Source organism: Vipera ursinii (genome assembly GCF_947247035.1).
Source record: "Vipera ursinii genome assembly, chromosome: 5".
Taxonomy (NCBI): Eukaryota; Metazoa; Chordata; class Lepidosauria; order Squamata; family Viperidae; genus Vipera; species Vipera ursinii.
This window is the reverse complement of record NC_139518.1, coordinates 83,840,763-83,867,118: the sequence shown is the minus strand read 5'-3', so window position 1 is coordinate 83,867,118 and position 26,356 is coordinate 83,840,763. Positions and strand designations below refer to the sequence as shown.

Below are 26,356 nucleotides of genomic sequence, written 5' to 3'. Positions count from 1 at the left end.
GACACAGTTGTGAATTTTGTCCCATTTTATGACATTTCTTGCCACAGGTGTTAAGCGAATCACTGAAATTGTTTAGTAAGTAACAAGTTTGTGAAGCGAATCTGGCTTCCCCATTGACTTTGCTTGTTAGAAGGTCACAAAAAGTGATTACGTGACCCGGGACACTGCATCATAAATCCATGCCATTGCCAAGCATTTGAATTTTGATCATGTGACCATGGAGATGCTGCAGTGGTCATAAGTGTGAAAAATGGTCATAAATCACATTTTTCAGTGACATAACTTTAAACAGTCTGAACTGTTGTAAGTCAAGGATTACATACTGTATTTTTACAGATGTTCCAGTAAATAAATTTGGTGACTCTGTTAGATTGTTTACAGTCAGTTTTGTGTGATCTTGCATAAGCTCATATATGATCCATGTTTCTTCTGCTTCTTTACGCAATATATATTTTGAATCATTTGATAATTTTTCAATTCTGGCCTCAATTGCATTTATTCAGATAATTTACTCTTGGGCAGCCAAAATCAAGCTTTCAGTTTCTTTAATGTTCCAGTTGTAAGCCATTGACAGGGTTCATCTTTATCCACTTTTCCCTCAACTGATCATGTAATGTGTCTCCTTCTCAGCATCTGTTTGTGTTTTTGTTACATTATTTTGATATACATCTTCTCTTGTTTTGTACATTCATTAAAAAAACAGTTTTAATTTGAATCAATGCTTTTTCTTAGCTATCTTTCATATAATCAGCCAAGGAACAGTTATTATTATTATTATTAAGTTACCATCAAATATAAATGCCTTCATTTAAATCACATTCCAGACCTTTCAGCAAAATGATGGTGGATAAATCATATTTTTCAGTGATAAAGTATTGCAAGTTCATGCTAACAATATTCCTGAAATAAAAATATAATTTTATGTAAAAAATATGCAGAGTAGATGCAAAAAAAAGTATTACAAGTATTCCTCATTTCGTTATTACAGTTGGGACCAGCAAAATGTTAAGTAGACGAAAGAGCGACTGCTTATGATCTTCCTTTGCTTTTACAGACCTGCCAAAGTCTAAAATGCAAGAGTGGTGATAAAGTCATCCTTGTAATTGTGAGCTGTCACTGAGGCAATCACTAAAGGAGGACTATATGTAGCTTGTGGTTCAGCCTGTGGTGTCAAAACAGCCACAGTGGATTGGTTCATCCACACGTTCCATTTGCTACAGTGCAGATATGCCTCACTAACAATTTCTCATGTTTGTCTTCTCACAACTTGGTGTTTGTGTTATCTTGCCAGCAGCACCCTTGAGGCAACAGAAGCCAATCTAATGTTTTCCACTATGAAACCAGCATTTAATCTATTTCATCAGAAAAGCTTCCAGGGTACGTCTTCAGAGAACTGGGCTGCAGTTGGGCTTGGCCAGTCGTTTTGGCCAAATCCCACCAATTCTGGGAGTTGAAGTCCACAAGTCTCAAAGTTGCCAAGATTGGGGACCCCGGCTTTAAAAGAATAGTCATAAATCAGTCTTAGAATTTTACCCCCCCTCCCTTCTCACTACAGATAGGAATCTGTAATTAGCTTGTTTTCAGTTTACCTTTATCCCACGGAAATTGTCCCACTGTTGATAGTTTTCTCACTTTTCATATCCCGTTGGTTCAACACTTTCCATGCAGTTGTGTTTTCATGTAGTTTTACTGCTTGTCATATTTCATTAATTTGTCGTCGTTTCCCCGAGATTGGTGCGCTCCTCCTCCTCCTCCTCCAAGCTGGCTGCAATCAAGCCTGAGGAGAGACACCCCGCTTTAAATAGAGCCAAATAGGTGGCTATTTTATCAACGTTATGGAAACCTAAACCTATCTACCTACCCACGTAATTTAGGACTCCCTGCCGGTTGTGTGAATCCTTTCAATAGTACAGTGGGAGAGCTATTAAAAAAAAACACCTCTTCGCAAGCGTCGAGGTCCCCCCCCCAAGAAAAAAAAAGAAGAAAATCATCCCCCCCCAAAAAAAGGCCTCCAGCTCGGGGTAAGTCGGTTCCCAGCCTCTCTCACACCTCGGACCGTGCAAACCTTGGCAGCGACTCTGCAAACCCTCCGCTTTCTACTTTGCAGGTGAAAAGAATAAAATGTTATCCAGAAATTTCTAAGGAGTCTAAAGGACATTAGAAGAAGCCACCTGAAAATCCTAAGTAATAAACGGTTGTCTCATCACATCTAAAAGTTGACAAAATAAGTAACACCACAAGTATTGGGGGAAAATAACACCTGTAAGTTTAGAGCTCAATACATAACCGCAGACAGATAAAAAGCAAGCTTTATTCATAGAATAGTAGACGGTAACAGATAAAATGGGCCCCAAAGGGGCAGTGGTTTTAGGCCAGGGGTAGGCAACTTATATGCAGAGCACATCATGAGAAAGGCAGGGCTAGATGAATCAAAAGTTGGAATTAAGATTGCCGGAAGAAATATCAACAACCTAAGATATGCAGATGATACCACTCTAATGGCAGAAAGTGAAGAGGAACTGAAGAGTCTCTTGTTGCGAGTGAAGAAGGAGAGTGCAAAAGTTGGGTTGAAACTAAACATTAAGAAAACCAAGATCATGGCATCTGGCCCTCTCAATTCCTGGCAAATAGATGGGGAAGAAATGGAGGTAGTGACAGATTTTATTTTCCTGGGCTCCAAGATCACTGCAGATGGGGACTGTAGTCAAGAAATTAAAAGACGCTTGCTCCTGGGGAGGAAAGCCATGGCAAATGTAGACAGCACACTAAAAAGCAGAGACATCACCCTGTCAACAAAAGTGCATATAGTCAAGTGGTCTTCCCAATTGCAATGTATGGCAGTGAAAGTTGGACCATAAGAAAGGCTGAGCGCCAAAGAATTGAGGCCTTTGAACTCTGGTGCTGGAGAAGACTTCTGCGAGTCCCTTGGACTGCAAGGCGATCAAACCAATCAGTCCTAGAGGAGATCAACCCTGACTGCTCTTTAGAAGGCCAGATCCTGAAGCTAAAACTCAAATCCTTTGGCTACCTAATGAGAAGGAAGGACTCACTGGAGAAGAGCCTAATGCTGGGAAAGGTTGAGGGCAATAGAAGAAGGGGACGACAGAGAATGAGGTGGCTGGATGGAGTCACTGAAGCAGTAGGCGTGAGCTTAAATGGACTCCAGAAGATGGCAGAGGACAGGAAGGCCTGGAGGAACGTTGTCCATAGGGTCGCGATGGGTCAGACACGACTTCGCAACTAACAACAAGGCAAGCTCGGCTCTTTTATGACTCATGGACTTCAACTCCCAGAATTCCTGAGTCAGCTATGCTGACTCAGGAATTCTGGGAGTTGAAGTCTATGAGTCATAAAAGAGCCGAGCTGGCCTGTTTGGAATCGTTATCGGACGATTAGGGGAGGGTTGTCGATAGGGGAGGGGTAAAATCTGGGTCGGGAGCAGGATATAAAAACGCGTCACAACAGCTGTTTAAAGTGTGACTGAACTCCCGTGTGGGTGTCAGCTCACCGAGCGTTTGCAAACGCTTTTTTTTTTGGAAATTTAAACTTTGCTACTGGAATTCCAAGTGAGTTTGTTCGTTTTCGGCTAGTGAGCCACCCTTCCAAACACAGGGAAGGGCTCGCCCTTCTTTCTTTCCCTCCCTTCACGTTTTCCAGAGGTCTTCAAACTTGGCCCTTTTATGACTTGTGGACTTCAACTCCCAGAATTCCTCAGCCAGCGTGCCTGGCTGAGGAATTCTGGGAGTTGAAGTCCACGAATCATAAAAGGGCCAGGTTTGAAGACCCCTGTCCTATCCAGTCGCAATGGGTCGGACACGACTTCGCAGCTAACAACAACAACATCCAGTCGCCTCCGCTCTCCTTCTGGACGCGCCGAAGGAGTCCCGCTGCAACCCAGAGGCGGCCCTTCCCGGAGGACTCGCTGGCCGCAGAAAGCCGGAGGGCCGCGGCGGCCTGCCGCCTCGCCTCTGGGTGCCGGGGACGCCGCCCCGGCAACCCCGGCCAGGCGCTTTGCGGGGCTGCCGGCTGCCGTCTCGCCCTGCCCGGCCGCGCGCTTTCCTCGCCGCTCCGCCCCTCTTCCTCCTCCTCCGCAGCGCCGGCGGGGCGGAGCTCTTTCCTTTCACGCCGGCCTCGGCCTCGAGTAGCCGCCTCTGCCATCGCCTCTGCGGCGAAGAGACGCAGGAAATGCCCGCGGCCCCCCGCTTCGAGTCCCAGAGCGAGGACGACATGGAGCCCGAGACCCCCACGGAGCCCGGCTCCAAAAAGAGCAAGGTAGGGGCCCAGGCCGGCCGACCGACCGACCGACCAGCCTCGTGGCTGCAGCAGCTGCGGGGGAAGGAGGGGACGAAGGCGGGGCAGCGGGCGAGGAAACGACGCGGCTGCGCGGGGAGCCGAGCGGCCTGCTGGCTGCGTGTCGGCTTGGCCTGGTCGTAGGGCTCGCTTTTTTCATCCGCTGCCCTGGGCTTTCTCCCGGTACAAAAATGTACCAAGACGAGAGGGGCTCATATTTTTTTGCTTTTGTTTCTTTCCCACAAAAGGGTTTTTCTAATCCAGGTTTCACGTGCCGTTTGTTCGCAGATCTAACAAGCTTTGTTCTAAAAGTACGAACACGTGGAGGAGAGCGGAAAGGCCAGAACGCAGCACTCTGCTTTTTAAAAACGCTAACCTAGGTCAGGGGTAGGCAACCTCGGCTCTTTTATGACTCCTGGACTTCAACTCCCAGAATTCCTGAGTCAGCTATGCTGACTCAGGAATTCTGGGAGTTGAAGTCCAGGAGTCATAAAAGAGCCGAGGTTGCCTACCCCTGACCTAGGGGGGTCTTCCAACTCGTCCCTTTTATGACTTGTGGACTTCAACTCCCAGAATTCCTCAGCCAGCGACGAGGTTGAAGACCCCCTGGTTTAAATGCTAATTTCACCCGTTTTTATTGTGGCCAGCTTGTCAGACTGACAGACTTAAGAGATCTTAGAACTGGGGTCTTCAAACTTGGCCCTTTTATGACTTGTGGACTTCAACTCCCAGAATTCCTCAGCCAGGCACCCTGGCTGAGGAATTCTGGGAGTTGAAGTCCACAAGTCATAAAAAGGCCAAGTTTGAAGACCCCTGTCTTAGAATTTCAAGGTTCATATAGATCAGCACGTAAAATAGTATGCATGGCAAGAAATGCAATAAATACAATTCATTTTATGCATAAACTAAGGTATTGGTAATGAATGTCTTGTTTTTGTTATAGAAAATGAATTTAGTAAAAGGTCCTGTGGAATATTCTGTACATTTCCATTTCTATATGTTTCTACTTTTTTACGGAACATTTTCAGCATTTCTAAACATTTTATATCTGGCTAATTTTTTTCTCTCTGTATAAAGTTTCCTGCCTTGAGAGTTGCATCCATATTCTGGGTGTCTTATTAGGGGATTGACTCCAAGAATTGGAATCAAAATACATCTGGAAGGCCCTAGGTTTGAGTAAAAGGAATATCCGAGTGAAGGAAATATAATTGTCTTATTTGCTTAAAAACAGTAACATATTCCTGAAACATTGATTATTGTTGATTTTGGCAATGAACAAAAGAATAATTTGAAGAAATCACTCTTTGTTTCCTATATTTTTAATAATTCTATTGCAGTTTTTAAAAAGAAATAGAGAAAGCAATGTACAGAAGCCAATTAAAATAACATTTTAAAACTTAAAACATTTTTCTTTGAATGTCTTATTTTTTAATTTGCACTTCTGTTTTTACTGTGCACAAATTGGTGTTGACTTGGGCAGCCTTGTATATTTTTAAATTAAATAACATAAAATTAGTTACTGTTATAGTAACAAGTGAAATAAAAAGGAAAAAAAATGAAATCCCCAAAATGAACATAATAAATTGATAAACATCACTTAAACACATTGCATATTTAACTATATTGAAATATGCATTAAAACTGTTCTTGTAAAATACTGCATTATGAAAACTATGCCAAAAGGAAAAATGTGATTTGTTTAATTAGTAGAAGGATAGCCGTTCTAAAACTTGATGGGGTATGCATTCTTTAAATCTCCTCTTCCATGTCTAGGGCAATAGTACATTTTGTGGATGGACCATTAATTACCATTTAATGCACAGAGCAGGCAGTACTGGATAATCTGGACATAGAGCAGATGTAAATACGGATTTGGTCTAGGTATGAATTTAAAGCACCTGTGTCAGGGTAGGATTTGGGGGACCAGGGCAGTGACCTTTGGAGCAGCAGAGATGTGGGAAAAGAAGATGGGGGGAGAGGGAGGGTGAGCTGTGTATCCCATGCTTGGATTCAGCCATAGTGGTTGACTGGTAAAGGAAAGCAAGAGTTGCAGGTTGCCTAGGCCAGTTACGTGTGCCATACTTGAATTCAGGTTTACTGCAAGCGGAGTAATAATAAAAAAAAGGATCTGAGGAGCATAAAAGTAAGGGAGGGCCTGGGAAAGTCAGAACATAGGCCATAAAAAGGAAGAGGGGTCAGATGTGCAAGATATGCCCTGCTCATGCCCTAAGATCCTTACAGGTTTTGTCTCAGCCAAAACCCAGAAACACCATCTTTTTGGTTAGTTTGTAATTCAATTTGTAGTGTTTGTTTCAGATCCCAAACAAAACACATTTTCCATTTTATGCATCCCGTCTACCCTAATAATGTAGCAACAGGTTTGTGGCAACGATTTCTGATACTGCATAGTTTCTCCTGTATAAAAGTATACTCCTAACGTTGTACTAAATATTAGGAAAAATGATTTGTGGGGGTTTGAAGAAAGTTTGTCTAATAATTTGAATATTTTTCTTTAATATGCTTGCTTTACAGAAGGATAAAAAAGGTAAAGCAGAAAAGAAGAAACTGAAAAAGCACACGTTCTTTGAGACTGAATTCCTGGATTCGGACTTGGAGCCCCCCAAACCAAAGAAAATGAAAAAAAAGAAAGAAGTGGCTGATAAACATGAAGATGCCATTGCAGAATGCAAGTCAGTATCTCACATGAGTAATGGGGTGAAGCACTCAAAAGAGGAGAATAATTCTAGTGAAGATTCACATACAGAATGTGAAAGTGATCAAGATCCGGTAAGATTATTTATTCTCTGTACTAAATATCCCTTATTTAGAATGTTAATACTAGGAAGAAGAACAGAATTTTTACAGCTATATCAGGGCAAAGTGTAATCAATCCTGTGACTATTACTGTAATCTTTATGTGCAGTTTGATTTAAATATTAAGTATTTTTGAGATTATAAAAACATGATTTTATAGACCGGGAGTTTGAATAAATAAGCGTAGAATCAGGCTGCATATCTCATTCTCTGATTTCAAATATGTTATGTTAGAGCCACTTTCTTACAATGTTTACTACGGTAATATATAGGTAGGTAGTCCTTGTTTTAGTGACTGATTATAACAATTGATGAAAAAGTAAGTTTCTGACCAATCCTTCGATATATGACCTTTACAGGTCTGTAAAATAAAGGAAAGCTGAAGTAAGATCATCAGTGCAGTTATGGTTTCACTTAGTGATTGCTTCACTTAATGACCAAGTAGCCAGTCCCAGTTGTCTCTAAATGAAGACTGACTACACTGCGACAACACATATTTATTGCCGTGCATCTCACTGAAATGTGACTTTTCTTGGGTGGTTATACAATAAAAACATAAAAAATAATTACAAAAATACTCTAAAATTAAAACAAATAATATTAAACAAAAAACGGGGTAGGGAGAGCATAGATATTATATGCAATCTAACCACCTCATTAAATTTTCTGTGAGACCTCTAAGCCTGTTGACGTAACCATGTTTTAAGGGAGGGGTCCAAACTCACTTCAGGGGGTGGGAATGATGTTCCACAGAGTGGCAGAAAAGACCCATCTCCTGGATTTTGCCAAACATAGTTGCTTAGAGTAGGGGTCCCTAAGCGCGGTCTGTGGACTAGTACCGGGCTGCAGCATGCCAGCAACTGGGCCACATAAATAAGGAAAGCCCCATCTACAGAATGCAGGCAGCACACAAAACCACACCCCCTCCGGTCCGTGGAAAAACCTCTCTCCACTTAACTGGTCCCTGGTGCCCAAAAGGTTGGGGACCTCTGGCTTAGGAGACAGGGCCTGAAGTATGCATCTCCTGCTGGATCAGATGTTAACAGGAGATATAGTTGGAAATATGCAATTCCTGGGATAACCTGTCCCGTGCCGTGAAGGGTTTTAAAGGCCAGAAGCAGCACTTTGAATTGGACCCGGAAGCTGGCTGGCAGCCAATGCAGCTTGCAAAGCAGAGGTTGTGTACCTTTCTGGGAGCAAACACAAACTGCCTGCACTGCTGCATTTTGTACCAGCTGAAGCCTCTGCAGGCTTATCAAAGGCAGCCCCAGGCAGAGCACATTACAGTAGTTCACCCTGGAGAAGAACAGGGCTTGAGTGACTGTGAGCAGAGCCCCTTGATCTAGCAACTCACTACATGGTTAAGGAACTGCCAATCTTCAATACTAAGCACAGTAGACCAGTGATGCAACTTAACAGGCAAGTTCAGATGTTTGTTAAACATAGTAATCAAATCCTAAAGCTATGAAATAATAGATTTCTGTATATTAATACCTGAAAACAACCTTTTAGAATTACCAATGTTCCTTTGTCATATTCCATGCTACCAGGCAGAACATATCACAGTGCAGTTATTAGTATTTATTCTCCCATTATTTTATATTTTCCTACTCTTTTGTATTTCTGATCAGAAATTTTTGCATTTTGTATTTAACATTGTTAGCATGTCTGTGTTATTTATTTACACACATGCATGCGCACATATATTATTACTCTGTAAAGAAACTATAACAATAGTTGCATTTAATTTTTTCCCCCTGGGAATATTTGAAAGTGTGGTTATTGAGTACTGTAGATGCTTTTTTCTTTCAGTTCTTTAAATACTTTCGGGGAATTAAAATCTTACACTTTCTGTAACTGCTTTTTATTTTTTGTTTAAAACAGGAATTAACCGCAGAACAAAAGGAAGGTGCTTTTGCCAATTTTGATATCTCTAAAGCAACTGTTGACCTTCTGAAAGGTATACGCATTGAATGTTTTCAGCCCGAAGCAAATTTACACTTATTTTCTAAATCTGGTAGCCTGATGATCTCTGCACTAGAGCAGGGGTCCCCAATCCCCGGTCCATGGACCGGTACTGGGCCGCAGCATGCCAGCAGCCAGTCCACACAAACAAGCAAAGCCCCATCTGTGGGATGCAGGCAGCACACAAAACCACGCGCTCCCCGGTCCATGGGAAAACCTCTCTCCACAGAACCGGTCCCTGGTGCCCAAAAGGTTGGAGACCTCTGCACTAGAGGATTTGATTTTAGCAGATGAGAATAAATAAAATATTCCTAACTTCATTGATGAGTTACTGTCTGAAAAAGATGTGCATAGAAGTTAACCTGGTTTTCAGCTAAATATGTTAGTCATTCTTTTCTTTTGGAAGTAAGGGGTCAAATTTTGGCTTATTCTCAGGTGACTATGATTCTTACAGATCCTGCAAATGCATGAATAAATTTCATCTTTGGAAAAGCTCAGATAAAAGTCGGGGAATAATACATTTGGTGGCATGTACAACATTTCAGTTAGATATGCAAACTATATAGCTTGGTTAAAAATGAGAGATTATAATTTCTTGGTGCAAACACCTTAGTAGTATCAAATCTTTTTAAAATTGATACCTTGCATATTTCTGTAGGGAGATTGTCTCCAGACTTTTTTTAAAAAATCTAGCGTTCAAGATCATCCTCAGTCTAAGCAAATTTAAGATATGTGAACTTCAATTTTATGTTGGCTGGAAGTTGAAGTCCACACATGTTAAAGTTGTTGAGCTTGAGAAACATTGCTCTAGGAAGAAGAAGAAAAAATGATTTGAATCATAGATCTGGCAGATGATGTTTGTTACTTTTAGGTAGAATGCTAGACTTGGATGTACTCCATGTCAGGGCTTTTCAGCCAGTGGTACAGGTACCACCTGTGGTACATTGGCACCTGGCAGGTGGTACGTGACCATCCTAGAAAAGTAGCGGGGGAGGGGAATGAGCTGAACAGGTGGCAGCACCGCACAAGCCTGAGCGAGAGACGGCTGGATCTGCAGGGCTGTCAGGGCTCAGCGGAAGCACCAGAATCAGTGCCAGCCTCCAGCTGGAGCTCAGTGCTGATCCTGGCGCTTCTGCTGAGCCCAGAAGAAGTGCCAATCAGCTGGAATGTTGCAGCATCTCCAGGGTCTTTTGATTTACATTCAGATGCTTGGCAACTGATTCATATTTATGACAGTCACAGTGTCCGTGGGTCATGTGAAGTGACCAAAACCTGCTGCAACCACCCAGCAGAGAGGGGAATAAAAACCAAACACCCCCCTACCCCACCCCCGCTGCCAATCCTCAACAGAAATGCTCACAACAATGAAAACCTCGGACAGGAGGAAGAGCGCCGCTGGGTGGGCAGGCAGGCGTCTTGCTCGGCTGTGGCTTGGTGGGGGCACTTTTTTCAGTGCCATTGTAACTTCGAACAGTCGCTAAGTGAACTGTTGTAATTCGAGGACTACCTGTACTTCACTTTTTTCCTTTTTTGGGGGAGGGGTTCATCAAGTTTTTGACACTTTGCTAGGCGACTGGTGGTACTCGGATGTTGCCATATCCTACAAGTGGTACAACGGGTGAAAAGGTTGAAAAGCCCTGCTCCATGTGACTGGGTGTAGTAATTTGTGAAGTATTTAATAAAAATGACTCTAGTATAGTCTCTCTAGTGCATTTTCTTTTTTCTTTAAGTTTTGTTACAGAAAAATTAAGGACTAATGATAAGCATACATTTTTGTAGAGAAAATCTAATGGTATTTTTCCATAGCTCGTGGCGTCACCCACTTGTTTCCAGTACAAGTGAAAACTTTCAAGCCGATACTTGAAGGCAAAGATGTAATCGCCCAGGCTCGGACAGGAACAGGGAAAACATTCTCCTTTGCTATTCCATTAATTGAAAAACTTGATAGAGATCCACAAGAAAGAAAAAGAGGCCGTTCACCAAAGGTAATCAAGTCACGATAAAATTACTACAACCTTGAGTAGGGTGACAAAAATACATTAATCACTCATATAATTATACATGAAAAATACATAGTGATGCTGCTCTCCTCATGTAGGCTGCAGATCTATTTGCCTTACATCTTTATTACTTTTGGTGGAAAGCGGGGGGGGGGCGCAAATGATTCAACTTTCTCTTAGTAGTGTCTAATTGTACCATATTTCACAAATAATTGTTTATTTGTAATTAGGTACTAGTTCTGGCTCCAACCAGAGAATTGGCAATGCAGGTTGCCAGAGACTTCAAAGATATTACAAAGAAACTTACTGTGGCTTGTTTTTATGGAGGAACGGCATATAATGGACAATGTAAGAAAATACAAGTTGCCTTTTGATGATGTAACATTTCAATTTAAAAATACCTTTTTAAAAACTTGTTTTTGTTTTTAAAAAGTGCATTATATTGGTCCATAAAACTTTAAAAAAGGTATCGTAATGCATCATGTTCATTTGTTGGACTCAGAAATGTGATGAAATTGTACCCTTATTTTAATGTGTTGTTTGAAATAGCTGGAAACACATATCAAAAAGTGAAAAAATCAATTTAATCTTATGCATTCTTGAAGGAACATTTTAGTTTGATGCTCTACATCAGGGGTCTTCAAACTTGACCCTTTTATGACTTGTGGACTTCAACTCCCAGAATTCCTCAGCCAGCATGCCTGGCTGAGGAATTCTGGGAGTTGAAGTCCATAAGTCATAAAAGGGCCAAGTTTGAAGACCCCGCTCTAGATACTTTAGAGTGGTGCTTAATTTAAAGTAAATGCTTATTGTAGCTTTAGATTCTTATATTTGTAAAATTATTTAGAATATGTATTAAACATACAAAGATGGAAATTGTTGGAACTTGTTTGGAGGATAATATAGTTCAAACTCATAAATAAGTAATGCTGACAGATTTCAGAACAGTGGCCTTATAATAATTCTTAGAGTTAAGTATTAAGTTTAATATATAAAATGTTAAAATTCCTTCCAGTGGATTTAATTAGAAACGGCATTGACATCCTGGTTGGGACTCCTGGCCGAATAAAAGATCACCTCCAAAATAATAAATTGGACATTTCTAAATTGAAACATGTTGTCTTGGATGAAGTTGATCAGATGTTGGATATGGGATTTGCTGAACAAGTAGAAGAAATCTTAGTGAATTCTTATAAGAAAGGTAAGTATATTGTCTATGTATCTGTTCCATTTTGGCATCTTCTGTTACTGGCTTTTAATGCTCAGAATATGTAAGTCTAGGGAAATGAGTTGGTCCATTCAATCACTGATTCTATGTCAAATTTAACTTCTTGCGTTAAATGTAATTTGGGGCCAGTTGTAGTAATAAGGCCTGAATATAAAGAAATGGAATGTAGTTAAAAACCTGTATCAGAATATCTGGCTTTGTAACAAAGAGCAGTGAGAACATGAAAAACTACTACATGGGATATACAGGTTATCAAAAGGCAATTGGGAGTAGAATTAAAATCACTAAGCGATGTGTTTGGAAAGTGCTTAATGACAGCTGTTCTAGTGGTTCCTAGTTGGCTGTCTTTAAGAGAACTCCCATGCCATTCTTTGGCAAGGCCATCATGTCATCATTTGTGACCCTACTGGTTCTCCACTGACTTTGCTTGCAGGAAGCTGGCAAAAAATGTCACCAACAGTGACCAGTGCAACAGTGACACTGCAACAGCCAGAACCTTTGAGGACTGTTCATAAGTACCACTTATTCAGATTGCAATTGCAAGTTTGAACGAACGAGTGGTTGTTAAGCGAGGACCACCTGTATACTAAAAGCATTATAATTGCTTCCCTTACCTCTTGCTGGCCCAACCCAAAATACTTTGAAAGTATTGGGCAGTAATGACAGCACACAAATAATCAGTTTGCCCTTTATTCTGAGATGAGTTCTTTTGTCAATTATATTTTACATAGCAGTGATTAGAGATGTACAAAAAAACCCTGTGAATTCAAATCCTTGGATGCTCCTTTGCTCATTTGGGGGAATGTTTGAAACCTGAAGTCTGTTTAGTTTTTCAGATGACATGATATACACTGAAAGCAGGGCATTCAGATTCAAAAAATGTTGTATATTTCTAGATATTATCATCTAAACGTTTCTTGCTTTGCTCTTTTATGAGCAAGTATATGATTTTCTAAAAGTGTAAGATATATGCTATTTATTTGTTTAAGATTCTGAAGATAATCCACAGACGCTCTTGTTTTCTGCAACTACTCCTCCGTGGGTTTACAACGTAGCAAAAAAATACATGAAATCCAGATATGAGCAAATTGATCTAATTGGAAAGAAGACTAAAAAAACTGCTACAACTGTAGAGGTAAATTTACCTTTTTATAATAGCATGAGATTAACACTGTTACTACATCTGGATGGAAATCATAAACACGAATGCATACACACCCCTTTTGAAGGGTGTCTGCAGGAAAATGTTGAGATGGCAGGCATGGCTGTGCAATCGGAATTTCACATTTTTATTGTGTGTCACCCCCATCTGTTTCTCTTTGTTAATTGCTAATGAATATGGCTTTGCATTGACAGCATTTGGCCATTGAATGTCATTGGTCCCAAAGAGCAGCAGTGATTGGAGACGTCATTCAAGTCTACAGTGGGAGTCATGGACGAACCATAATATTTTGTGAAACAAAAAAAGAAGCAACTGAACTGGCCCTTAATGCCTCAATAAAACAGGTACAAGTGACACAAAAGTATGAAAAAGAATAAATAGAATAAAACACCAGAGAGCATTTAACAACTTATTCAGATATGAGAATATTCATTTCAAATGCATAAACTGGTCGATCCTCTCTTTTTCTTTTGCAAGCTCTTATTATAAGATTACTTATGATCCATAACTGCAGTACCTCTTGATCCCTCAAAAGTTTCTGAACACAATTTTCCTTGTTTATCTGATATTCTTTACTTTTCTGCTGTTCAGTGAGACTTTATGTCTTCTGTGCTTGATTTCTCCCCCTTGAAGCTTTTATCTTTTTTCCAAAGGATAGCTTTAATGCCAATCCCAATTTCTGTTTAAATGTAGTTTTTGTTCAGTTTGTGACCTAATATATTTGAATACAAAACAATACAATACCACTTCTTAGAAAAGTGGTAGCGGAGGAGGGGAATGAGCTGAACCGGTGACAGCACCGCACAAGCCTGAGCGAGAGATGGCTGGAACTGCAGGGCTGTCAGGGCTCAGCGGAAGTGCCAGGATCAGTGCCAGGCTCCAGCTGGAGCTCGGCGCTGATCCTGGTGCTTCTGCTGAGCCCAGAAGAGCTGGAATGTTGCAGCATCTCCAGGGTCTTGTGATTTACATTCAGATGTTTGGCAACTGATTTATATTTATGTTGGTCACAGTGTCCCAGGGTCATGTGAAGTGACCAAAATCTTCTGCAACCACCCAGCAGAGGGGGGGAATAAAAACCAACCACCCCCGACCCCTCCCCTGCTGCCAATCCTCAACAGAAATGCTCACAACAATGAAAACCTCGGACAGGAGGAAGAGCGCCGCCAGGCAGGCAGGCAGATGTCTTGCTTGTCTGTGGCTTGGCGGGCAGTTTTTTCAGTGCCATTGTAACTTTGAACAGTCCCTAAGCGAACTGTTGTAAGTCGAGGACTACCTGTACTTCATCACTTTTTTCCTTTTTTAAATTTTTTTTGGGGTCATCAGGTTTTTGACACCATGCTAGGCAGCTGGTGGTACTTGGATGTTGCCATATCCTAAAAGTGGTTAAAAAGCCCTGTTCTAGGATGGCAGGCATAGACATTGGAGTAAAGGTTTTTGCGCATAGTTGAGAGATATGGGTCAGGATTAAGAAAAGAGGCAGACTTGACAGCCAGGAATTGGGTCCAGATCGGCAGCAGTAGATGAGCGATGGAGTAGATGAGGTGTAAGCAGGTACCATTCAAAAGGAGTTCAAGACGAGGGAAAAGGAAGCTTTGCTCTGGAATGAATAACACCCTGGAGATTAGTTGAAGGAAAACATGAACACTTCTGGCGAGCCTTTCCTAATTCTAAGATGTTGTTACCCGCAATGTTTTTGTCTTGAGGCAGTTTAGTCTTCAAAATCTTTGGAGTACCTCTAATATAGTCTTGTCAAGCAGAGATTTTGACATTTCAGTTGAATTGGGGGGAATCAATCCTGTTATTTGGACATTTCTCTTACTCTCTTTCTTATGTATGCAGGACGCACAATCTTTACATGGTGATATTCCACAAAAACAGAGAGAGGTCACTTTGAAAGGCTTTCGTAATGGAGCGTTTGAAGTACTGGTTGCAACTAATGTGGCTGCCCGTGGCTTAGATATTCCAGAGGTTGATCTGGTAATACAGAGTTCCCCACCAAAGGTAAAAAAAACAAAAAAAACCCTGATTTTGGGCAGAGGGAAAAGTTTTTTGTATGAAAAGGTGCTGCTTAATGTTGCTTAGTTAAAGTGACACAGAAAACATTTTTAAAGCTTGCTGCAAGGAGGACTTGGGAGTTGCTTTACTTTTTCTACTGGAAAATGTGGCACAGTTGAATTGAGAAAGTTGCAAAATTATTTTTATTTCTTCAAAAACAGAATATTCTGTCTCTTAGACTGCTAGCTAAAATTTGCTATCTTGTCTATCAGGATATTGGGGTCTTGAGGGCGGGCCAATTTCCAAATGTTTTACAAGGATTCCATTATTGTCATTAAAGCAGCTATTATTCCAGGCTTATCCATGAATACTTCACAATTCTCCATGAATTCTACCTATAATAGTGTAAATTTATTCAAATATCATCTTACTGTTCAAATGATTTCTAAGTAGGTTGTTTTTTAATCTATTCTAATATTGTTAACATTTGTTGGAACTCTCACTATAAATGTCACACAATGGTAATCTAAATAATTTCCTGTTGAGGCAATTCATGGTTTACAAAGATAGCTTCGTTTCATCTTTCTGTTCTCATTAATGCTGTATTTTAAAGAGTATAATATTCTGTATATTTGTAAGTAAAGTGTTGGTTTTTCTGCAACATGTATATCATATGAATGCTTCTTTATAAAGGATGTGGAGTCTTATATTCATCGCTCTGGACGCACAGGCAGGGCTGGACGGACTGGGATCTGTATCTGTTTCTACCAGCGCAGGGAAGATTTTCAGCTGAAACAAGTAGAACAAAAAGCGGTAATTATTTCTGCAATTCTTAATGGAAGTTATGACATCTGTGTTGTAATTTTTTAAAAGGCGTTTAAGTTTTTAAAGTGTTTTTTACCGTTTTGAATAAAATGTTTAGGACTAGTTTTGTGTCCGGATTTTGGTCAGTGAAACAGTGTGCCTTCTATTTTCAGGGCATTACATTTAAACGTGTAGGTGTTCCTACAGCAACAGAAATAATTAAAGCTTCCAGTAAAGATGCAATCAGGTATGTTAATCCTAGATATTAAGTAAAAGTTAGTATCTGAAGTGATGTGAGCAGCTTTTATGACAGAAGCCCCACTCCTTTTTTCTTCAGGTGTGTTATATGGATGTTGCTACCACTGTGCATTAGTTTCTGTTTGAACATTTCATTAAGTACAAATGGCTCGTTCTTCATTTTAGTGGTTTTGTAAATACCGATTCTTAAAAACTTTCATTCAGATCTTTGGATTCTGTTCCTCCATCTGCCATTGACTACTTCAGACAATCTGCTGAACAGCTGATAGAAGAAAAAGGGGCCGTAGAAGCTCTGGCTGCAGCCCTGGCTCATATCTCAGGAGCCACATCCATTGAACAGCGCTCTTTGCTCAACTCTGATGCGGTAATAAATACACAGAGTTTAATAGTTACTTACGGACATCCTGATTTTCCTAATGCAATATCTAACCTGAGGAATCATTTTAAATTTATGCATTATGTATATATTTTCAAAGAGGCCTTTACGGGTGCAGTTGATAATCACAATTAAGAAAATATAAACATTTGCTTCTTTGGCAGTGATTTCCCCACTGGTGGTTTTGAATATCTAGGTCAGGGATAGGCAACCTTGAGCCAGGAATTCTGGGAGTTGAAGTCCACGAGTCATAAAAGAGCCAAGGTTGCCTATCCCTGACCTAGGTCAATACCAACACCTTTTAGGATTTGACTCACCAGTCTTCCTGGATATAGAAGCTTAGCCTATACATGGTTGGGTACTATGGAAAGTAAGAAGGATGACTTTGATGGCAATTGGCAGGATGCTACCAGGACATGGATTATTCTAAACTATTCAAGTACAACTGTAGCTATTAAATTGGTGTAAAGTAGTAAAAAGCATTATGTCTCCAAAGTTAAGTAAATATTCCCGAAATTATTTAATTATTTCCTACAGTGAAGGCATTTAGATACATTTAGTCATTACAGGGTAAGACATTCAAATTTAAGCTTAGCTCTCATGTAAAATTTGACTTGGTAAAATAAGATAGTTAATCAGTTATTAAAGATATTTTTAAAACTTTTTAAAAACTACAAGGAATGTGCCAAAACAACCAAATGGCAGTATGTATATTCATTTAAAGCTTCATATGTTTCCTATTTGGTCGTGTTTTCTATTTGCCTTTAAAACCTGTGATTTTGAATGTATTTCAAAGAGATTTTAAGAAATTATAAAAATAGAAATATTTTTTTATTGAAAAGTTTTATCATACATTTTATCTTTAACAATCCCCCCTACCCCTCCCCTATCCCTCCCTCCCTACCCCTCCCCCCTACAATAGGAATATTGTATAAGAAATTTACAATTAAGAACTGGGGTTTCCTATATTACAAATGAATGGTTTCAGTCTCAAGAAATATTAAATGTGTTTCATGCAGTAAAGCCAGTGTAAATTAAAAGTAGTTGACTGTTACCCTTATGCTGTTTATGAAGTAGATTCAGAAATACATTAGACATGTCCAAACGTGTAATAATATACACGTATAATTGGACAACCATTTGACTGGGATGGTATAATGTTTTCTGTCTTGAGCAGGGGTTTGGACTAGAAGACCTCCAAGGTCCCTTCCTTCTATGTTCTATATATATATTTCCCTGTTTGTCGATTATTATGTTGCCCACTGGCCTTCTATCCCATTTTTCAGTGGTTCACCCCCTGCTTGGCTGAAAAAATTGTTTAGCAGATCTCTCAACATTCTTTGATCAATAATAGTTTTAGTAATTTTTGTGTTTGTGTATGCACTAGTAATTGTACTCTTCATCATAAATGGATATCACTGGCTTTTTTTTTTAAACAAAGGGTTATGTGACCATGATACTTCAGTGCTCGGTAGAAATGCACGCCACTGGTTATGCTTGGAGGGCTCTGAAAGAACAATTGGGCGAGAACATTGACGACAAAATATCCAGAATGTGTTTTCTCAAAGGAAAAATGGTAAGAATTTTTTTTTCTGCCTATACGGGTTATAGGTGTTACTTAACAATTTAACAAGGAGATAAGGAGGGAGACCCAGGCAACACATTATTGCATAACCGGAGGTAGTTTAAAAATTTATACAAGTATATACCGAGAAGGTCAGATTTATAGAAATATTGATGTAATAGAAAACTAATGTTATCATACCTAATATAGACATTGAAAATCCAAGGAGGGGAGCTGCTCGGACATCACCCCTGAATTGTATCGGAAGAGGAATGGGAGGGAAGAAAGGAGAGAGGGAAGAGAGTAGAGGAGGGGGAAGGAAGTAGGAAGGTTGGAGGGAAAGAGGAGGAGAAGTGGGGAGAAACGGGAGGGGAGTGTTGAGGGAAAGAGGAGAGGAGAGGAAGAAGAGGGAAGTAGGAAAGAAAGGAGAAAGGGAGAAAGAAAGTTGAGAAGAGGGAAGAGAGAGAAGGAGGGTGGATACAGTGAAAGGGGAAATGGATGAGCAGCACCCAAACTTATGTGTATGCATCTATGTATATGTATATGTATATGTGTGTGTGTGTATATATATATATATATATATATATATATATATATATATATATATATATATATATATATATATATATATATATGTTTTCGTAGATTCTCGCGGGTGTCTGTATGTGTAGATCTAGAGTCTTGGGTTTCTTCCCGCGTTCCTTTCATCTTCAGAAAGTTGTGGCGACGTTTCGACGAAATCCCATCCGTCATCATCAGGCCGGAGTGTTCCTCCTGCTGCTTCCAGGAGCAATGCGTGGTCTGGCTGTTCCTTTCCTTCCAACTGCTGGTGGGTGTGTGTGTGTTCTGACTGGGTGGAGGCGTGGCTGCTTTCTGATTGGGTGGGGGTGTCCTCCGACTGGTTGGAGGCGTGGTTGTCTTCTGATTGAGTGGAGGCGTGGCTGTCTTCTGATTGGGTGGATGCGTGGTTGTCTTCTGATTGGTTGGAGGCGTGGCTGTCTTCTGATTGGGTGGGGTGTGTTCTGAATGGGTGGGGTTTTTTTGTTGTGTTGTGATATCCTGAGTGTTGTGATTTGGTGTCCTGAGGAGTGGGCTGCGCAGTGGCCTCCAGAGCCTTGGCTTGGCTCCGAGTTCGAGGACCTGCTATGTATCTCTGGTATGGGTCAGTCAGGTTCGTGTGTGCGATGCTACAGTGCAATGCTACAGTGGTAATGGACACATCAGACTATGAAGAGAAACTGTCCAACTTACTCAAAGAAACTACATACAAACCTATATATACAGATCCCACAACCTATCTAGAAAAGACCACCAAGAAAAAGATAAAATCAACTTCTATAAGCCAAGAAATCCAACAAACAATCATTCCTAGGGAGAAGTCATCCAGATGCCCAAAACTATATGGCCTCCCCAAAATACACAAAGATGGAATCCCACTAAGACCCATAGTAAGTTCTATAGGCTCACCACTACAAAACTTAGCTAAATACCTAGCAAAACAATTACAACCTCAAGCAGAAATGGCAGCTTCATATGTCCAAAACTCATACCACTTTATAGAATTAGTGAAAAATCTAGAGATAGACCAAAAAGACTTGCTAGTCAGCTTCGATGTGGTATCACTATTCACCCAGGTGCCAGTCCAAGAAGCTCTATCAACAATAAGAAGCAAATACCAACCACCAAACCATATTATAGAACTAGCAGAACACTGCTTATCAAACACATACTTCATACACAGAGGCCAGAGATACAAACAAATAGAAGGCGCACCAATGGGATCCCCTCTATCACCAGTAATCGCCAACCTTTTCATGGAAGAATTTGAAACTAACGCTCTGGAAAAGACTACAAACAAACCAAAACTGTGGTTCAGATATGTGGATGACACCTTCGTGATCTGGCCCCACGGAAGAAAGGAGCTAGAAAACTTCCTAACACACCTGAACAGCCTACATCCCAAAATAAAATTCACCATGGAGATTGAAACAAACAACCAGTTACCTTTCCTGGATGTACTTATATACAAAAAACAAAACGGCACCCTGGGACACACAGTCTACCGAAAGAAAACACACACCAACCGTTACCTCAATGCGCAATCACATCATCACCCAGCACAAATAAATTCAGTAGCCAAAACACTAATAACAAGAACCAGACGCCTTGCAGATGAAACACATATACAAACAGAACTACACACCCTGACAGACATATTGACAGCAAACAAGTTCCAAAAAAACAAAATCACCAATATGATTCAGCAGGGGACTCCGAAACAGAAAAACATCCAAGAAGAAGAACAGAACAACGGACGAGCCATCTTGCCCTACATAAAAGGAACAACCGACAAAATCAGTAAAGTACTACGCAAACATAACATCAAAACCGCATTTAACACTGACAGAAAGATATCAACCATCCTGAGAAATCCCAAAGACAAAATAGAACTGGAAAACCAGGGCATATACCAAATCCCATGCGCCTCCTGTCCAGCAACATACATCGGACAGACTAACAGAAGAATAGAGGTACGTGTAGAAGAACATAAGAACTCAGTACAGAAGAAAGATCACACATCTTCACTAGTACAACACATAAACACTATGGGACACAACATCAATTTTGAAGGTACAAAACAATTGCCAAAATAGAACATCTCAATAGCAGAATAATCAGAGAAGCCATTGAAATAGAAAAACACCCAGACAGTATGAACAAGCGAGACGACACCTCCCGCCTACATGCCATTTGGAAACCAGCATTGATAGAGAAACGAATTTCAGCAAACAAGGATTTAAAAAACCAACAAACAACCCCAAATGCCACCAGCCCCAGCAAGACTCATCCACACCCAGAACAAAAACTCTCTCACACAGAAGACAGAACAAGTCAAGCAAAAGTGCCATCACCCAAGCAGAAGAACGCACACACGAACCTGACTGACCCATACCAGAGATACATAGCAGGTCCTCGAACTCGGAGCCAAGCCAAGGCTCTGGAGGCCACTGCGCAGCCCACTCCTCAGGACACCAAATCACAACACTCAGGATATCACAACACAACAAAAAACCCCACCCATTCAGAACACACCCCACCCAATCAGAAGACAGCCACGCCTCCAACCAATCAGAAGACAACCACGCATCCACCCAATCAGAAGACAGCCACGCCTCCACTCAATCAGAAGACAACCACGCCTCCACCCAGTCGGAGGACACCCCCACCCAATCAGAAAGCAGCCACGCCTCCACCCAGTCAGAACACACCCCCACCGGCAGTTGGAAGGAAAGGAACAGCCAGACCACGCATTGCTGCTGGAAGCAGCAGGAGGAACACTTCGGCCTGATGATGACGGATGGGATTTCGTCGAAACGTCGCCACAACTTTCTGAAGATGAAAGGAACGCGGGAAGAAACCCGAGACTCTAGATCTACATATATATATATATATATATATATATATATATATATATATATATATATATATATATATATATATATATATATATATATATATATATATATATATATGGATCCTTGGTTTTTCGGGTTTTTCCCGGCGTAGAACTAAAGGTGTAGGCGCAACGTTTCGACGGAGTCCCATCCGTCATCATCAGGCTTTAGCTTCCTTCTTCTGGGAGAAGCATGTGGCTGTTAGTTCCTCTTTTTTAAACTGCCAGAGGGGGTGTGTTCTGTGGAGGTGTGCTCTGATTGGGTAGGGGACCAAGTGTGTTCTGATTGGGTGGGAGTGTGTTTTGAATGGTGGGTGTGTTCTGATTGGGTGGGGGGGTGTTCTGAGTGGATGGGCTGGTCTCAGCTGCCAGCTCCAGAACTGAGCTGGTGAGTTGTGCTGCTTTTGTTCGGCTTCGTGTTTGTGGTGGTGCCATGTTTTTATAGTGGGTGTCAGGATCCACATACAGGCACCCGCGAAAACCTCAGAAAACATATATATATATATATATATATATATATATATATATACAGGCACCCGCGAAAACCTCAGAAAACATATATATATATATATATATATATATATATATATATATATATATATATATATATATATATATATATATATATATATATATATATATATATATATATATATGGTATTGGGGAAGATTTATATAGCTAGATAATTTTACCCAGAAGACCCAAAGGTGTTTTTTTCATGAGGCAACTGGACTTTTCTTGTTTTTCTTGAAGACTGTTTGCTTCTCATCCAAGAAGCATCTTCAGCTCTGACTGGATGGTGGGGAATGGCAGGATTTATACTCCTTGCAGACAGCCAGTCATTTGCATTCTGCCATTCCCACCATTCAGTCAGAACTGAAGACGCTTCTTGGATGAGAAGCAAAACGTCTTCAAGAAAAACAAGAAAGTCCAGTTGCCTTGTAAAAAAAACACATTTTGGATGACTTGGATGACTGAGAATCTCCATAGATATTTACCCAGAAGAGTTTTGGACTTAAATGGAAAAAAACCTGGACTTGAATGGTTGTTTATAATTTATGAATAAATTACAATTCAGGACTCCTGTGTGGGTCAACTATTACAACTAGGTCAATAGATTAAGTACTGATGTCGCTTGAATAATCTGTTGCTGGAAACATGTATGTTAATGCAAGTATCCTGTTTTTCAGAGTTTTGAATTTCTTTAATGACTGATGTTCTGTCTCTTTCATGTTTTAAGGGTGTATGTTTTGATATTCCAAAAGCTGAATTAAATAAAATAAAGGTAAGATTTTGGTTTCCAACATGAATCAGTCTTGAGTAGCTCATGCCATTGGATGCCCTTCAGCTGTCATTCATACTCAGATGATCTTAAATATATTTACTTGTATGCTTGTTTCACAGTCCACTATTGCAAGAGACTTCATGAAATGCCAGGGTGAGCTCAAAAGTATGTACAGGTAGTGCTTACTTAACAATACTAATTAGGCCCAGAATTTTCATTGCAGTCATTAGGTGAAACATCACATGACCACAGCACTTTGCGATGGCAGCTTTAGTGGTCCTGGTTGCATTCATTAATCCAGGATCTCATGCTTCTCCTGGCCTGCTGCATTTGCCTCTGCCTCATGTCACACCAAATCTTAATTACAGTCAAAGATCTGTATAAGGAGGATGGGGTAGTCGTGTAAAAAAGATGGAAGCAAAGAAGTTACATTAAGAGTTTTTAAAAAATGATGAAAAACTAGAAGATAGGGTAGATTGCAAGGGCGACTCCGAAATATAATGTTGTCATATTTTATCTATATCTTAAATTATTGTACATGATTACAATTTCATTTTAGATTGTATTTTATTACTATTTCATCTTAAATTGTATTTTTAATTTCATTTTAAATTGTATTTTATCAAATTCCATTTTAAATTGCCTTTATCAAATTTCAGTAACAATTTGTTGCTGGAACTTTGCACTTTGATATGGTCCAAGGGCTAATCAATAAAGACTTATTATTAGAAGATACTAAACAGAAAGTATACATAAAAGTCTATAAGAGTCGAAAAGGAGGGGTAGGAGCATTAGGTGGGTGTAGGGGAACCTAAAAGGTTAGTATGTGGAAGACCACATCAGATTACAGAGCATTCTAATAGATACTCATTAAATCTAGTTTATGGCACAGCCCATCATCCAACTAATTTTGAGCACTGCTGCACAAAATCCGGCAACATTGTATGTTGTAGCAGGATTGATAGCTGAAAGCAGCAGGGAGATGTACAATTGTCCAATACATCCTGGATATGCTTTAATGGCGAGATAAGGCTAATATGAATGTCTTTGTAGCATAGGGAGGAGCACATGCTCTGTTGCTTCTGTGTGTCCAGAGTCACAGGGGCATTGTCTCTCCGGGCAAGGAACCTTTCAAGGACAGCTGATATGGGGTCATGCCATTTTGTCCAGTAAAGGGGATTAGGGATTTCGAGGTTAGGTATGTCATAGGGAAGGCAGAGTACCTGTTGGATTCACTGGCAGTAAATGTTGGAGCGTGGCTAGATCCAGTTGATACGCTGTGTCTGCTTCATACTTTTTAATGAGTGCTTTGGCCTGATTATTCTGTATTCATGCTGAGTGGAAGAGGAACCCAAAGATGAAATTTTAGTTGCTAGTTCTTGTTTCCATGTGGATTGAAAGTCTTCAGTCATAGTTAACAGGGAAAGGCCAAGGGGTGAAAAGGATAGTCTGGGTCACCCACACTCTAGCCTCCACTTTCATGAAGCCTGTTTTTGATCACTTAATTGGAGAAAGGGCCCAGCTGGGCACCATAAAGAACTTGTATTGTCTTGGCTTTAATTAATTTGAGTGCTGTAAGTATATGGTGGCCACTTCTTCTCTTAAGGATTTTAAAAGATGGCAGTCAAGCTCCTTTACATTTTCAGCAACAGAGTCCCTATGGGTTTTCCTGCCTTGCCAGCAGAGTGGATTGTGTTGTGGTGGTGAATTAGTCTATAATCAGTAGGATCACCTTTCCCCCCTGGTGATGACCTATAAAGCCCTACATGGCTTGGGTCCGGGATATCTGAGGGAACACCTACTGCCGGCATCAAGTTCCCTTCGTCCAGTGCGCTCCCACAGGGAGGGTCTTCTCAGGGTGCCACCGGTAAGAGATTGCTGGCGGGTAACACCCAGGGATAGGGCCTTCTCAGTGGGGGCGCCTGCCCTCTGGAACCAGCTGCCCGTGGAGCTTAGGACTGCCCCCGACCTCCGTTCATTCCGCCGGGGCCTGAAGACCTGGCTCTTCGAGCTCTCTGGCCCAGGCTGAGGATTAATTTATTTTAATTGGGGTTTTATTTATACAGGGATAAATTTAATCTTTTTAAACTTGGTTTTTTAACTTTTGTATTTTTGGTTTTTAATTACCCTGTAAACCGCCCTGAGTCCTCTGGGAAAGGGCGGTATATAAATGTAATAAAATAAATAAATATATCTAGGGACAATAATTGTAAGCCCCCCAATCTTTGGGGGCTCAGCCATAAGTGTCAATGCAAGTAAAGAGTGAGGTTTCCAAGCAGAGCCATGCTGGCTCAGGAATTCTGGGAGTTGAAGTCCACGAATAATAAAAGAGCCAAGGTTGCCTAGCCCTGCCCTAGGACAATTGTGGAGAATCGCATGATGTTAAACTGTTAGGCTGAGGATGTGCTGCTGGTGGTTTTTTAAGGAATGGATTGTTTCTTATTCAAGGGTTAAATAAGTTGTCTTTTCTATTATTGTTTTATAAGGGTGCTTCAGACTTAAGAAAGCAACCTTCACTCATACTGTTTTCTCAGTGTTATCTTAAATACCAAGTTTTGAAATGCTTTGAAAACGCTGTCTCTTGAGTAGTAAATATTGGTCAGCATGCAAGTTTGTCATTTCTGCTCTTTCTATAGAATAATAAATGTTTTTTTAAAAAAAAAATTAGGAAACATGGCAAGATACAAGACGCTGGCAACTTTCTGTAGCGACAGAATTGCCTGAGCTTGAAAATTTACCACGTGAGGGAGGCCGAAATTCAGGCTCGGAATTCAGGAATGGAAGACGAAATGGTGGTTTCAACAGGCACGATCGATTCAGAAATAGGGGCCAAAAACGGAGCTATAACCAAGCTTTTTGATAATTTGTTAATATATCAAAATGGGACTTGAACATCTTGTTTTAGCATAAGTAAAACGAATTTACACTTTATTTATTAGCCTGGCAATCTGTGTTTAATTAGCCTGGATGTGTCTCAGTCATTCAATTTGGGCTACAAAAATTCAGGTTGAAAAGATTATTTTAAGCACAAGGACTGCTACAATGTCACAATCAGTTGCAGTGCCCCAATATCTTGGGCACAAATAAATCTAACCTTTGGAGGTTGGTGGCATGTTAGAAATTTTGAGAATATGTTGTGGATGCTCCCTATGGCTTTTTC

General features: G+C 40.5%; 1 protein-coding gene and 1 long non-coding RNA gene across 2 annotated transcripts; one reads left to right on the top strand and one right to left on the bottom strand.

The window, feature by feature from the left end:
* Positions 1–1,378: 1,378 nt before the first annotated feature.
* On the bottom strand, positions 1,379–2,221 carry LOC310641607. Its single transcript, XR_014492761.1, has 3 exons — positions 1,862–2,221; positions 1,590–1,777; positions 1,379–1,494 (listed from the first exon to the last, which is right to left on the bottom strand). It is a non-coding gene; the product is annotated as an uncharacterized lncRNA (long non-coding RNA).
* Positions 2,222–3,834: 1,613 nt separating this feature from the next.
* On the top strand, positions 3,835–26,127 carry LOC310640820 (nucleolar RNA helicase 2-like; the record flags this gene model as incomplete). The annotated part of the gene is made up of 15 exons (XM_083363337.1): positions 3,835–4,272; positions 6,823–7,077; positions 8,989–9,064; positions 10,876–11,054; positions 11,300–11,417; positions 12,085–12,270; positions 13,287–13,432; positions 13,654–13,803; positions 15,299–15,460; positions 16,148–16,267; positions 16,432–16,505; positions 16,721–16,880; positions 18,334–18,468; positions 23,152–23,196; positions 25,865–26,127. Coding segments are annotated over 15 exons (2,436 nt in total), but the record flags the coding sequence as incomplete, so codon positions are not given.
* Between the last annotated feature and the right edge of the window lie 229 nt (positions 26,128–26,356).